Source organism: Lynx rufus, unplaced genomic scaffold (genome assembly GCF_022079265.1).
Source record: "Lynx rufus isolate CCGP_SWC_20201006 ecotype Redwood Valley unplaced genomic scaffold, mLynRuf1.p SCAF_27, whole genome shotgun sequence".
NCBI classification, from domain to species: domain Eukaryota; kingdom Metazoa; phylum Chordata; class Mammalia; order Carnivora; family Felidae; genus Lynx; species Lynx rufus.
In genome coordinates this window covers 6,538,406-6,552,623 of record NW_025814842.1, presented here as the reverse complement: position 1 = coordinate 6,552,623, position 14,218 = coordinate 6,538,406, and the positions used below count along the sequence as shown (strand labels likewise).

The window sequence follows — 14,218 nt, the reverse complement described above, 5'->3', positions numbered from 1 at the left end:
TAGTGATAGTGAAAGTGGAGGCGGAAGATGAAGATGAGGAAGGCCATTTTCAAAGGGGAAGAAATAGCATAGAATTATCCCCACAATTTATTAGTCGGTCCACAACCATGAATGAGAGAACCTTATTATCATCATATTTGGTTGCCTATCGAGTGGCAAAAGAGAAAATGGCTCACACGGCTGCTGAAAAAATTATTCTTCCAGCATGTATGGATATGGTACGTACAATTTTTGATGATAAATCAGCTGATAAATTAAGAACTATACCCCTTAGTGATAATACAATATCTCGTCGAATCTGTACAATTGCAAACCATTTAGAGGCAATGCTTATTACACGGTTGCAGTCTGGTGTAGATTTTGCAATCCAACTGGACGAGAGCATGGATATTGCAAACTGCCCAACACTCTTGATTTATGTCAGGTATGTGTGGCAAGATGACTTTATAGAGGACCTGTTGTGTTGTTTAAGTTTAAATTCACTTATAACGGGATTAGATTTATTTACCGAATTAGAAAAGTGCATTGTTGGTCAATATAAATTGAACTTGAAAAATTGTAAAGGAATTTCAAGTGATGGGAGCAGCAAATATGACTGGGAAACACAGCAGGGTTATTGAAAAATTGTTAGAAGTAACACATAACAAGGCTCTTTGGAATCATTGTTTTATTCATCAAGAAGCTTTGGTGTCCAAAGGAATTCCACCAGGTCTAATGGATGTATTGAAAAACGCAGTGAAAATTGTTAATTTTATTAAAGGAAGCTCCTTAAACAGCCGACTTCTCGAAATATTTTGTTCAGAGATTGGAGTTAACCATACCCACTTACTGTTTCATACAGAAGTCCGTTGGCTGTCTCAAGGAAAAGTATTGAGCAGAGTATATGAACTCAGGAATGAGATTTACATTTTTCTCACTGAAAAGCAATCTCATTTGGCAAATATTCTTGAAGATGACCTATGGGTAACAAAATTGGCATATTTGAGTGATATTTTTGGCATTCTTAATGAATTACATTTTAAAGTACCGGGGAAGAACAATGATATATTTCAGTATCTTGAATGTATTCTAGGATTCCAAAAGACATTATTGTTGTGGCAAGCAAGACTTAAAAGCAATCGCCCTAGCTACTATATGTTCCCAACGCTGTTGCAGCATATTGAAGAGAACGTTATTAATGAAGACTGCTTAAAAGAAATAAAATCAGAGATATTGATGCATCTCACTTCTTTGTCTCAAACCTTTCATCATTACTTCCCAGAAGAGAAATTTGAATCAATAAAGGAAAATATTTGGATGAAAGATCCCTTTGTATTTCAAACCCCAGAATCAATCATTGAGTTAAACTTGGTGCCTGAAGAAGAGAATGAATTATTGCAGCTCAGTTCATCCTTCACACTGAGGAATTATTATAAGACATTAAGTCTATCAGCATTCTGGATTAAAATTAAAGATGAATTTCCACTGCTAAGTAGAAAGAGCATATTGCTGCTATTACCATTCACAACTACCTATTTGTGTGAACTAGGATTTTCCATCTTGACACGATTAAAAACAAAGAAAAGACATAGGCTCAACAGTGCACCTGACATGCGTGTGGCCCTATCCTCATGTGTTCCTGACTGGAATGAACTTATGAACAGGCAAGCACACCCATCGCATTAAGTGTGATGAGATGCACTTAATGAAAAGTGCTATGAAATGTGGTTTTTGTACTTTTTAAGGGTTTCTTTGGTAGATGGTATTTATTAATAAAATTATATTTGGAATTTACATTTCATTTTCTATGTAGTATCATTTCATGAAACTTGTTTCTGTTACAGGGGTTATGTGACTGTGTATCCAGAATAATGATGTGAAATGTTTTTCTGGGGATTACTGTAAGTTTTGAAAACCCTCTTAGTACATAGTCTTCTACTTAGATCTGTGCCCCTGTCCACCACTGGTGCCTTGCTTCTTCCTTTCAGGCAGAGCCCCATTCAGGTTCAGTTTCTCCATCTCTCTGTGCTTATGTGCTCTTCCTTTTTTGCTCTAATTCCAGGAAGTGACTCTTTGATACTAATCATAGTTTAACACCATTGTCAAACTGTTTTGTTTTGTTTTTTTTTTGAAGCATGGCCATGTGTTATAATTCTAGCCAATGAGATACATATGTACGGCACTCTGTCAGGATATTTTGGTGAAGGTATCGCTTGCTTTCAAAGGGACACAAGAGAGAAGACCGTGATGGGGCATAGTTTTTGACTTTCCCAAATCCCTCCTTAAAAATTAGGACAGCAAAACTGAAAACTCAGGGACATCACTACAGCAAAACCATGTGACAGGGTACCACCAACAGTTAAAAAACTAACAAGGTTTCAAGCTATTGTGTAAAAAGGAAGCAGAGAGAAGCAACAAGTGTCTGATAGATTTGAAAACTGCAAAGTAATCAACAGGTAGTCATGCAAAATTTCAGTGAGTTACACTGAGAGCAGCTTAAACAGTGAGTTCACCCACTTCAGTATAGGGTGAGTTTTAGGGGTTGGTGGTAAAGTCTGGCAGCAGGGTGGCCTTGTGATAGAATCCAAATTGAGTAAGGGACAGGAGAGACCAAGTCTTCTCTCTTTGTCCATAAGGATTGCTTTGTGTGGTTTCTCCTGCCTACAATCAAGGTCTCTGGCTTTTGATTAGTGACAAGTGGCCTTTGGCCAAATTCCAAGATACAAGTTTACAGCAGTAGCACCATCCTTGTGGGCCGTGGCAGGTTAGGAGGAGTCTATCTAAAATCCTGCCGCTTCTGGATCAAATACCTGCTTCTTTTGTGTCTCCTCATGATGATATAACTAATACATGTATCTCACCAGCACCATTTAACCAGGGACAATTTGGAATTGCATTGACCACTTTGGGAAAACAAGTTTCCACATCCCAGTCACCCATATTTATCTAGGAAGGTGTTGAAATGGGGAGTGAAGTTCACATAACTTGCTGCCAGAAAGATAATTAGAAAGCTATGAAAACATCAGAAGCAGACCTTTTCTCTCACTGTAGTGTAGAGCACTATCTAGGCTAGGATTTAAGAGACCCCGGGCTCCAGGCTCCATTTCAGAGATAACAAGTCACGGTCAAATATCTCTGTGCCTCCACGTCTTCATCTGTCAGATGAGGACTGTACTGCATTTGGAGAAGAGGCCTTCAAGGGAGTAATTAAAGTTATATGAGGTCATAGGGTTGGCCCTCATCCATAGGACTGATGTCCCTGTAAGAGGAGGAAGGGCTACCAGGAGTGCACACACACAAAGGAGAGGCTGTATGAGGACACAGCAAGAAGACAGCTGTCAGCAAGCCAAGGAGACAGAGGGCTCCGTAGACCAACTCTGCTGTCACCCTGATCTCGTATTTCCAGCCTCCAGAAGTGTGAGAAAATAAATTTCTGTTTAAGCCACCCAGTCTGCAGCATTTTGTCACCTCAGCTGGAGTATACCAGCATACCTCCTAAAGTACTGAGCACAGAAAGAAGCACATCCTCAGATGTACAACAAATGTAACTTTTGTGTTTCTTTTAGAAACAAGATTTTAACCCCAATGGATTAAGCTGAAAATTTATCTAGACGGGGACTGGTTTGTGCTAATGCGGTCCTATTTTCTCCTGGTCACACTTACAATCAGTGATACATACTGTACTTGTATTATTTCCCACCAAGGATAGAACAGTTGCTATACTGCACCAAACTCATGATTTATTATGCTCAGAGGTACCAAGAGACAGAAGTAAAGAGGTAAAACTGTCCTTGACATCAATTCCAAAACATGCTAGTGCCTCCATTTTAGTATTTATCCTTGAATATCTGTAATTTTTTATGTGCTATATCTTCTGTATCTCTGTAGGTACTTCTTTATTACCCTTAGTTTTTCTCCCTGTATCATTCTGATTTTGAATAGTATCTCTTAGTTCTTTTAATTTTTTTAATCTTTATTTATTTTTGAAAGAGAGACAGAGTGTGAGCAAGGGAGAGCAGAGCAGAAAGAGGGAGACACAGAATCCAAAGCAGGCTCCAGGCTCTGAGCTGCCAGCACAGAGCCCAACGCAGAACTCGAACTCATGAACTGTGAGATCATGACCTGAGCCGAAGTCGGACGCTCAGCCGACTGAGCCACCCAGGCACCCCTAGTATCCCTTTAGTTCTACTACATGTGAGCTGACAGATTCAGATCTGTGGTCCCCCCCTAGTTTGTGTAGTTTCCTCCTTCTGGACCTTCTCTAGGTTATGATCTTTCTCCTTAGGTCCAAGCCACCAGAACTGCACTTACTGGTGAAGTCTTTCTAGGATTCTGTACAAGGGCACAAAAATGCTAAGGTCTTATGTTTTGTTTCCAATGCCTTTCCTGGAAGATCCCATCGTTTAGGTTTGTCAAAGCACAAAGCTGGGCTGGGTGGGGGCAGGGGAAGAGGCGCTTCTCTCCATATCCTGCTGGGGCCATCTCGTGACCCCTTTGCTACCTGAAGACCAGAGCTCCGAAAGTGTGAGCAGAACACCAGGCCTTCAGGACCCCTACACATCCCGGAAGCCCACTGGAAGTGCCTCACAGTCCCACCCTCCCACTCCCCCTGATTCGTGGAGGTCTCGGTGGTCTTGGTGACTCCCTGAGCCCTCCTCTACACATCTAGGGGAATTTCGCTTCCTCCTCAGGGTGGGGAAAAGACTAAGGTTTAGAAGCCTTTCCTCGCCAATGAGAAAGAAATAGGAAACCGATGGGGCATCTAGCCTCTTGGGTGTGAGGTGCAGGTCACAAGCTCCTTCTGCAGGGAAAGTACCTCAAGCTAATGACCGGGGCCTAGTTGCACTCACTCAGATGGTTCTGGTACTTTTGCAAAAACAACACAAATTTTTTATAGAATCAATCATAGGCTTTGTCTCTGGCCCCAGCACCGTAGCAAACACTTCTATACAATTCAACCAACATGCTCCAAGCACCCATTTACTGATGTAATTGGAACACAGATTCTGTTCTGTTCCTTTTTTGCCTTAGTCCTTTCCAATATTTTAATGTTAACAAGGACAAGGAAGTAGCACCTCAAGTAAACAAATCTTGCTCTAAATTGTCCAAACTTAAGGAAATAAAATGTATAACTCTAATACTTTGTTTAGGAGTTTGGAGGTTTGGAAGAGAAGGCTATGATGGATGTGGTGACTGAGTAACAGCAAAAAACTTTTCAAACATTCAAATCATAAGGTCTTAAATTTTTTGTTTTGTTTTTTTGTGTTTTTTGGGTGGGTTTTTTTGTTTTTTTGTTTTTTTGCAACTAGGAGCAATGAGAGAAAGCTGTAAGACTATAGATCAATATAGTTTCAGCTGAGAAAGACATTTTTGGTGAGCAGAGTAGTTTTAAAATGTAAGAGCCTGCCTTAGGAGGCAATGAACTCCCTAATACTGAAAGGGTTTCATGCAGAAACTGGATAACCAATTGCCAGGCCAATGTCTCCTCCAGTTTAACAGTTATTAAGCATCTATTACATACACGTGCCAGAAAACTGGGGCTTCCTCCATCAGGTGGGAGGTTGGGTTTGATGATCGCATGGGACCCAGCACAATTTTTCAAGGTGCTTTAACTTTATGATTTTATCATTAATTTGGATCAAAAGTTTTTCACACAGGTAACAAAAACAGAGTTTCACCACTTTGTAATGTTTGATGTTTAATAATGTAAGACATAATACAGGTTAGTGCTTACGAGCTTAGCTTTTGGAGGCAAAGTGGTCTGGCTGGGTTCAAATGCTAGTTCTGCCACATACTGGCTGCATGACTTTGGGCAACTGAATGAACTATTCGAAACTTCAGTTTTTCCCAACTGTAAAATGAGGGTGCTAAGTAAAACCACCTCATTAATATGAGGATTCAAGATGATCCACGTAAAGCACATGATGTTTAGAACATGGTAAACCCTCAATAAACATTAACGATAGTCTTCACTGCAGTTTTCGTTCTCAATTAAGTCTTACACCTGGACCTTCATTTGTGATTCTGTTTGCAGGGGACTCCTTAAATGCTACTAATGAGACCCTGTGATACTCACACATGGATGTAGGTAGTCTCAGATAAAGTCTGGCCTGACCCACAAAGAGAGGGTTCTGGAGCATAAACTGAACCACGGGTTCTCCCATCCCCCACTGAGACCTAGTGAATCAGCCTTTTGGACCCCATATTAATGCCACTGACTAGGGGGTGTGGAGGGCAGATAACTCCAGCGAGGCAGCTCCCATCATCTGAGGACAATTCTCCAGAGTGTCTGGAGAAGGAGGAGAGTGGTGAGCCCCCAGCAGCTAAAACTCAGAGTAATTGGGGGACAGGCAGGCCAATTTGGTAAGGATCTGGGCAGGGCACCAGCGTACAACATACACAGTCAACAGGATCTACTGGGTGTTTCTTGTAAGCCCAGCAGTCAGCAGAAGCAGTGCCCAGAGGCAGACTCTCTTCCTGTCTCTAGCAAAGAGGCTCAAATTAACTTATCCCATGTCATCTTCTTTCCCCTAGACCTTCCCACAAGGCAGGGCTGACCAGACCATGTACCTTTCTTCTCCTAATTACTGTTTACTTTTTCCAACCCAACTGCAACTCAAACTGACACTTATTCTGCACACTGTTATCTTCTGCAGGTCTATCTCCAGGGCAACTGGGAATTGCTACACATACTGCTTGCACCCAAGATTCTTAATTCAGCTTGGTCCAATTCCTTCCCTGGATACAGCTGCCCTCTTTCTTGTGGGTAACATAATAAAAACCAGCCCACAGTTTGGCCTGTCTTCTCTTCTCTATTCCCCTAAGGTCCCTCTCCCTTCTCCTCAAGATGTGACCAACCAACACAGTTTCTCTCCTGAATTTACACACTTAACTCCTAGCCAACTGACACTAGTAGAATCAAAACAAAAACAAGGTAGAGGTTTCATGGAGAAGTCTGAGACTAAATAATGCAGCAGGAACACATACCATCCAGCCTCTGAACCCCAATTTTGCCAGAATATAAATACCTTAAGTCGATTTCTTTTCAAAGGCTTTAATACTCAAGATGAGAACAATGGCTGGAGCATTCTAGTGGCTGGGATAATCATTTCTAGAAAAGGTTGGTTGCTGAGGTACCAGAATAGCTATCATGCTTTAGAGTTCTCTCTTCCCTTCACTGTGTTCTTCCCTGAAGAAGCTGTCAAACAAGGCAGAAACTACAAATAAAGCTTATTTCTACTGCATTCATGAGGCTTTTCTCAGTGTCAACGTTCTGAGATTCAACAGAAGAATGAGTGTCATCTCAAGGCTTTCCTTCATCCACCATTATCCATGGGTGCTCTCTTGTCTAGATCCTTAAGCATGAAGCTGCTAACAAAAGCATTTCTTGATGGGGAAAGCAAACATATCTATTTATTGTGGATTCTCCAGCGTCCCTAAGTTCTAACTGAAGGATTTCAACATATCAGTAGGTTTGACGGTTATGCTGGAGAAAATGTTTGAAGTTGTTGTTATTACATTCAATATAGAAGTAAGGTTTCCCTTAGGAAGGCTTTCCTAAACTTGAGTAAGAGCTGTTCTACACCAGAAACATCTAGACACTTAAGGTATTTATGGGATTTGTCCTCTCATGACTTCTCAGATGTTTAAAGAGGCTGCAACTCCAACCGAAACTCATTCCGCACTCTTTACACTGAAAGGGTTTCTCACCAGTATGGATTCTCTGATGCTGATTAAGATGGGACTTCAGAGTGAAGGCTCTGCCACATTCATGACATTGATGGGATTTCACATTGGAGTAGGGTTTTTGATGTTTTATGTGGGAACACTGGCCAACGTTGTCTCTACATATATCACATTTATAGGTTTTCTCTGCAGTGTGAGTTCGGTAATGCTGAATAAGGTCTGAACTATAACTATAGGCTTTGCCACAGATATCACACTTATAAGGCTGCTCTTGTAACTCAATCTTCTTATCTTCAATCACTGTCAAGTTCCAACTATATGCTTCCTCACAAATGCCATTTTTTTCATTTCTCTGACCCATGTGGAGCACCTGATGTTCAATGAGGCTAACATACTGAAAAAAGATTTCTCCACATTCATGGCACTGATGGGATTTCTCTCTAGAGTGGAGTCTCAGATGCCCAGCAAGGTGTGACCGCCTCCCAAAGCCCTTGCCGCACTCATTACACTTAAAGGGTCTCTCCCCGCTGTGCACACTCTGATGCTGAACAAGATGAGACCTCACTCTAAATGCTTTCCCACATAAATGACAGGTGTAGGGTTTCTCACCAGTGTGGACCCGCTGATGCTGAGTCAGATGCACACGCTGATTGTAGCTTTTCCCACATTCGTCGCACCTAAATGGCTTCTCCCCCGTGTGTATTCGCTGATGTTGAATCAGATGTGCACTCTGAATGAAGCTTTTTCCACATTCATTACATTTATGTGGTCTCTCTCCTGTGGATGATTTTTTGTGCACGTATGTGACTTCGCTGAAATTTATCCTCTTTGAAGAAGGCTGTCCTAGTATCTCTTTCATGGGAACTCCCTGCTTTCTATCCAACTTGCCTGCATGTTCATGGCCTTCTCCAAAATCTTGCACTTGAGAAGCATTCCTTTGGATTCTTCCTGATAGTTCCACGTCTGCTTCTGAAAATTCTGAAATTTTCTTCTTAACATTCAATTTTGTATTCTTACTTCTTTTGTCACTGCCTGAAAGAATAAAGAGGAAATGCAGATGGCACCAGTTCTTTTATAGAAGAAGGATACGCTGCCAGGAAAAAGAGGATAATCAGGTGAAACCACGATGGAAGGGCAGTGACAAAAGGGGATACGTGTATATGCCTGAGCCAGCGGGAGTGAAAGAACTTTTGGTATTTGTCCACTGAAAAGAAGGAGATGAAGGGGCTCACTAAGCAGGGTGGTGAGGATGGCCAAGGCTAGGCTATCGCTAACGTGAGTACCACACTTTGACTATACAGGAAGGAGAGAGAGGCATTCTGAAATGCAAACATGGGTCAGGCAGACAGAATGAGACAGAACAAAACACAGCTGGATGGAGCAAGCAGACAAAAACTGGAGGAATGGGGAGCAAAGGATTATGAGGGGGATATAGAATTGGAAAGAACACCTGAATAGGAGCCAGGGCAAAAGAGAAACGAGTCAGGAAAAACTACTGTCAAGAGGGTAGGTGAGACATCAATCTCCACTCTCTTCGCCCTTAGCCATCACTACATCTGCAGTTTCCCCCTCCCCCACAGCTTGAACCTGTGAATGCTCACTGCCTTTCTTGTCCGCTCCTGCCTGCCCCCGCTCCCCCCCCCCCCCACCGAGACCAGCACTACAGGCTCTCCATAATTATGGCTGAATGAGCACGCAAAATATCCTCTTTTGATCAAAAAATGCTGGGGGAGGGGCACCTGGGTGGCTCAGTCGGTTAAGCGGCCGACTTCGGCTCAGGTCATGATCTCGCGGTCCATGAGTTCGAGCCCCACGTCGGACTCTGTGCTGACAGCTCAGAGCCCGGAGCCTGTTTCAGATTCTGTGTCTCCCTCTCTCTGACCCTCCCCCGTGCATGCTCTCTCTCTGTCTCAAAAATAAATAAACGTTAAAAAAAAAAAAATGCTGGGGGCAGGGGTAGGGAGTGTTAATAGGAAATTAGTCATAAGAACAACTGCAGAAAAGATACAAAAGGAAAGAGACTCTATTATTGTATTTTAGTGTTTATATTTATTTTTGACAGGGAGAGAGAGAGAGACCGCACAAGCAGGGAAGGTGCAGAGAGATGGGGACAGAGGATCTGAAGTGGGCACCATGCTGATAGCAGAAAACCCAATGTGGGGCTGAACTCACAAACCATGAGACCATGACCTGAGTTAAAGTTGGACGCTCAACCGAGGCACCCACGCACCCTGAAAAGAGACTATTTTAAAATAAATGCTTTCCAGGTCTGGAGTGCTACTGGATGGATTCCCCCAATGAGGAATCCACCAAGCAGAAGGGATAGAACCAGCCGAGGAGATAGCTAAGGTCAACTCAACTTTAAAGACATTGTGAACTTCATAAACTTCTACTGCATGATGGAAAAGGTGGTGGTGACTGTTAATGTGAATGACAGGTAGCTGGGCTTGGGGACATCAGAAGCAGAATTCTTTCATTCATTCATTCACTCATTTATTATTATTACTTTTTTTTTTTTTTTTTTTTTTTAGGTAGGTTTCACACCCAGCGCAGAGCCCAATGCAGGGCTTGGACTCACGACCCTGAGATCAAGACCTGAGCTGAGATCAAGAGTCAGACACCTAACTGACTGAGCCACCCAGGCACCCCAAAGGCAGAATTTAAAAATAAATACTTATAAGACAGTTTTAAGAGTCATGTGACAAATATTAAGAGGAGCCTTTAAGTTCACAGCATAGGTGACAGTGATCTCATATAAGTTTAATGTCACTTGAATAGTTAACAAAAAAAAAAATAAGTAAATAGGAAAAATTGCTCAACCTTACTGATAACCAAATTAATGAAAATGAAAACAGCAAAGACTTCTCTTTTGCTTACTCAATTTGTGTTTTTGTTAAAAAAAAAAAAACTTCTTTTTCTGATAACGCTGGGAGAAATTTAGTAAAACTGACACTCTCATAGGGGTCACTATTTGAAAAAGCAATTTGGCAATATTTATCAAGACCCATAAAAATGTTTTTGGCCTTTCATCCACTAATTCCACTTCTGGGCATCTACTATAAGGAAATAATCTTAAATATTTAAAAAAAGGCACAGGTACAGTTATCAGGACAAAAGAGAAAAAATTAAAAGTTCAACTGAGGAACAATTAAGTGTTGATGTGCCCACAGAGTGGCAGCTTGTCAGAAATAACAAACAGGTGGGGCACCTGGGTGGTTCAGTTGGTTAAGCGTCCAACTCTTGATTTTAGTTTGGGTCATAATCTCACAGTTCCTGGAATTGAGCCCTACATCAGGCTCTGCGCTGACAGCACGCAGCCTGCTTAGGATTCTCTCTCTCCCTCTCTCTCTGTCCCTACCGTGCTGGTACATGCACGCACATGCACGTGTGTTCTCTCTCTCTCTCTCTCAAAATAAATTAAAAAAAAAAAAAGAAATAACAAACGAGGGCTGAGCCACACAGAACAATGTGTGTCTAATATTTAACTGTACTCTACAAGTACACCTACATAAAAATAAGCTTATGAGGGGTGCCTAGGTAGCTCAGTCGGTTAAGTGTCCAACTTTGGCTCAGGTAATGATTTCGCAATTCGTGAGTTCAAGCCCCGTGTCGGGCTCTGTGCTGACAGCTCAGAGCCTGGGGCCTGCTTCAGATTCTGTGTCTCCCTCTCTCTCTGCCCCTCCCCACTTGTGCTCTCTCTCTCAAAAATAAATAAAAACATTAAAAAAATTAAAATGATAAGCTTATGAAAAAATAGAAGGAAACATGCTAGAGAATACCAGTTATATTAGTTAGGATGGTGGGATTATGAGTGATTTTTTTTTCCTCCTGCTTTTTTTCCTCCAAACTTCCTATTCTAGGATTACTTTATTGTTTTAAAATAAGTAAAATAGTCTAAATTGGGAAAAAGGGAAAGAGGGAAGGAAGCATGCAAGAGAGCCAAAACCCTCATTTACTACAACAGAAAGGAAAAAGATAACATTTAAAATTGGTGAGTCAGGGGCGCCTGAGTGGCCCAGTCGGTTAAGCGCCCAACTTCGGCTCAGGTCATGATCGCGCAGTTTGTGAGTTCAAGCCCCACATCAGGCTCTGTGCTGACAGCTCAGAGCCTAGAGCCTGCTTCGGATTCTGTGTCTCCCTTCTCTCTGTCCCTCCCATGCTCATGCTCTGTGTCTCTCTCTCTCAATAGTAAATAAATGTTTTTAAAAAATTAAAAAATAAATAAAATTGGTGAGTCAGGCAATAGCCGTATTTTTGCAAATACAGAATTAAGAAACAGGCAAGAGAGCTGAAAGCAGGTACCTCTGGGAAGAGGGAAGTTGTGGGGACGGTGGAGAGGACATAGAATTTTGCGTACTAATTGGACAATGAGTTACAACATAAATCGTAACAAAATGGACGATGATCTCTGCCCCTTAGCTACTGTCCCCAGTACACAACCCATCTGTCCTGCTGCTCTAAGCTAAGAAAACCATTTTTGCCTGCATTTATTCTCCAAACACCAAGTGCTGATTACATACATCTTTGGGATTTCTCTCTGAAGTGGCGCTTCAGGTGCTCAATCAGATGGGAGTGCCGGCCAAAGTTTTTCCCACACTCGGTACATCCGTAGGGTCTCTCCCCACTGTGCACACTGTGATGCTGGACAAGGTGCGAGCTCACGCGGAAGGCTTTTCCGCACACCTGACACTTGTATGGTTTCTCGCCAGTGTGGACACGCTGATGCTGTGTCAGGTGCACACGCTGATTGTAGCTTTTCCCACATTCACCACACTTAAACGGTTTTTCTCCAGTGTGGATTCGCCGATGTTGAATGAAGTTTGAGGCTTGAAGGAAAAATTTACCACAATCGTTACATTTGTGACCTCTCTCACCACTTGTGCTTGTATTTTGCTTACGGTTAGCATCTGTGATGGCACCAAGATCTCTTTTCTGGGAAGAGTTCTGCCTTGATTTCCCCACAGCGGGGTTTACCTGCCACCTTTCTACCATGCCGTGAAGGTCACTAACTTCTCCAAACCCTTGACTCTGGGGAACATTTCTTTCGGTGCTTGCCGACGTCATCCAGTGGGCTTCAGCATCATCAGAAATCTGCTTTACCGTGAGTTCCACGTTGTCATTCCTAGACTCATAATCTGAAATGATAGAAGGAAAATGGAAAAATTAGCTATTTTCCATACTGGAAGAAAGAAAATGAGAGATACAGGTAATTACGAAAGCAACACATGCTAGCAATGCATGACTTGGTAAAGGCAGCCTTATGCCACAGAGATGGGATGAAGATTCCTCAAGAAGAAACAGGCGGGGGGACGAAGAGTTGCATCAAACAGATGACTGGGAGACCAGTCATTCTATTTAATGAAGGTGATATCCTCTTGGTGTGGTATTTACAGTACCTGTTTGTGCATATCTGTGCAGTATTAAATATTCCTAATAAGGGGTGCCTGGGTGGCTCAGTCAGTTAATATCCGATTCTTGAATTCGGCTCAGGTCATGATCCCAGGGTTGTGAGATTGAGCCCTGTGTCAGGTTCCATGCTGAGAGCACAAAGCCTGCTTAGGATTCTCTTTCTCCCTCTCTGCTCCTCCCCCACTCACACTCTCTCTCTTAAAATAAATAAATAAACTTAGAAATAAATAAATAAATATTCCTTTAAAAAAATTTTTTTTAGGGGCGCCTGGGTGGCTCAGTTGGTTGAGTGTCCAACTTCGGCTCAGGTCATGATCTCGCAGTTTGTGAGTTCGAGCCCCACATCAGGCTCTGTCCTGACAGCTCAGAGCCTGGAGCTTGCTTCAGATTCTGTGTCTCCCTCTCTCTATGCTCCTCCCCTGCTCACACCCTGCCTCTCTCTCTCAAGAATGAATAAATAAATACATACATACATACATACATAAATAAAAATTTTTTATGTTTATTTTTGAGAGAGAGCCCGTGAGTGGGAGAGGGGCAGAAAGAGAGATGGAGACACAGAATCAGAAGGAGGCTCCAGGCTCTGAGCTGTCAGTACAGAGCCCGACGCAGGGCTCAAACTCACAAGCCATGAGATCATAACCTAAGCCAAAGTCGGACGCTTAACCGACTGAGCCACCCAGCGCCCCAATAAATAAATATTCCTAATAAAATGTGATTATTGGGTTATGCAGCAAACCCAAAATTCACCTTCTTCTTCCTGTTTCTTCATAGCCTGGAGAAGAAAGATATTTCCAGCTTTTTTAATCCCCAAAGAATCTCAGTTTGGTATGAATTAGTATAAAGGAAAAAAGATATTCTTTCTATACCCAGAGAAGAATCTACTACTGTCAAAAGCTAGCTTAACATCCAATAGTCATTAGTGAGTACAGATGCTGAACACATGGCAATCATGTCCCTGGGCAACTGGATCAGCAACCTACACTTCACTTGAAGCACCGACATTTAATATGCTTTGCACAGACAAATCTTCCATCATTAAAAAACAGGGAATATTATTCTTTATATGCTAGAGAGAGAGAGAGAGAGAGAGATCATAGCCTATGAAGAGCTTTCTAATAAGATTTTTTTTTATAAACAGAAA

General features: G+C 42.1%; 1 protein-coding gene and 1 long non-coding RNA gene across 7 annotated transcripts in view; one reads left to right on the top strand and one right to left on the bottom strand.

The window, feature by feature from the left end:
• Positions 1 to 650: 650 nt before the first annotated feature.
• ZKSCAN5 (zinc finger with KRAB and SCAN domains 5) overlaps positions 651 to 14,218 on the bottom strand; it is a 30,068-nt gene continuing 16,500 nt past the window's right edge. For 5 of the 6 annotated variants that reach the window (XM_047089249.1, XM_047089250.1, XM_047089251.1 and 2 more), the window contains 2 exons: positions 12,186 to 12,800; positions 7,018 to 8,697 (listed from right to left, as the gene is read on the bottom strand). In XM_047089249.1, the coding sequence (XP_046945205.1) occupies positions 7,574 to 8,697; positions 12,186 to 12,800 (1,739 nt within the window). In that variant the 3' untranslated portion in view covers positions 7,018 to 7,573. Of the gene's footprint in view, positions 958 to 7,017; positions 8,698 to 12,185; positions 12,801 to 14,218 lie in introns of those variants that run through there. The other variant, XM_047089254.1, reaches the window with a different exon arrangement.
• LOC124519190 (uncharacterized) lies at positions 1,827 to 6,909 on the top strand. Its single transcript, XR_006964045.1, has 2 exons — positions 1,827 to 1,880; positions 6,636 to 6,909. It is a non-coding gene; the product is annotated as an uncharacterized LOC124519190 (long non-coding RNA).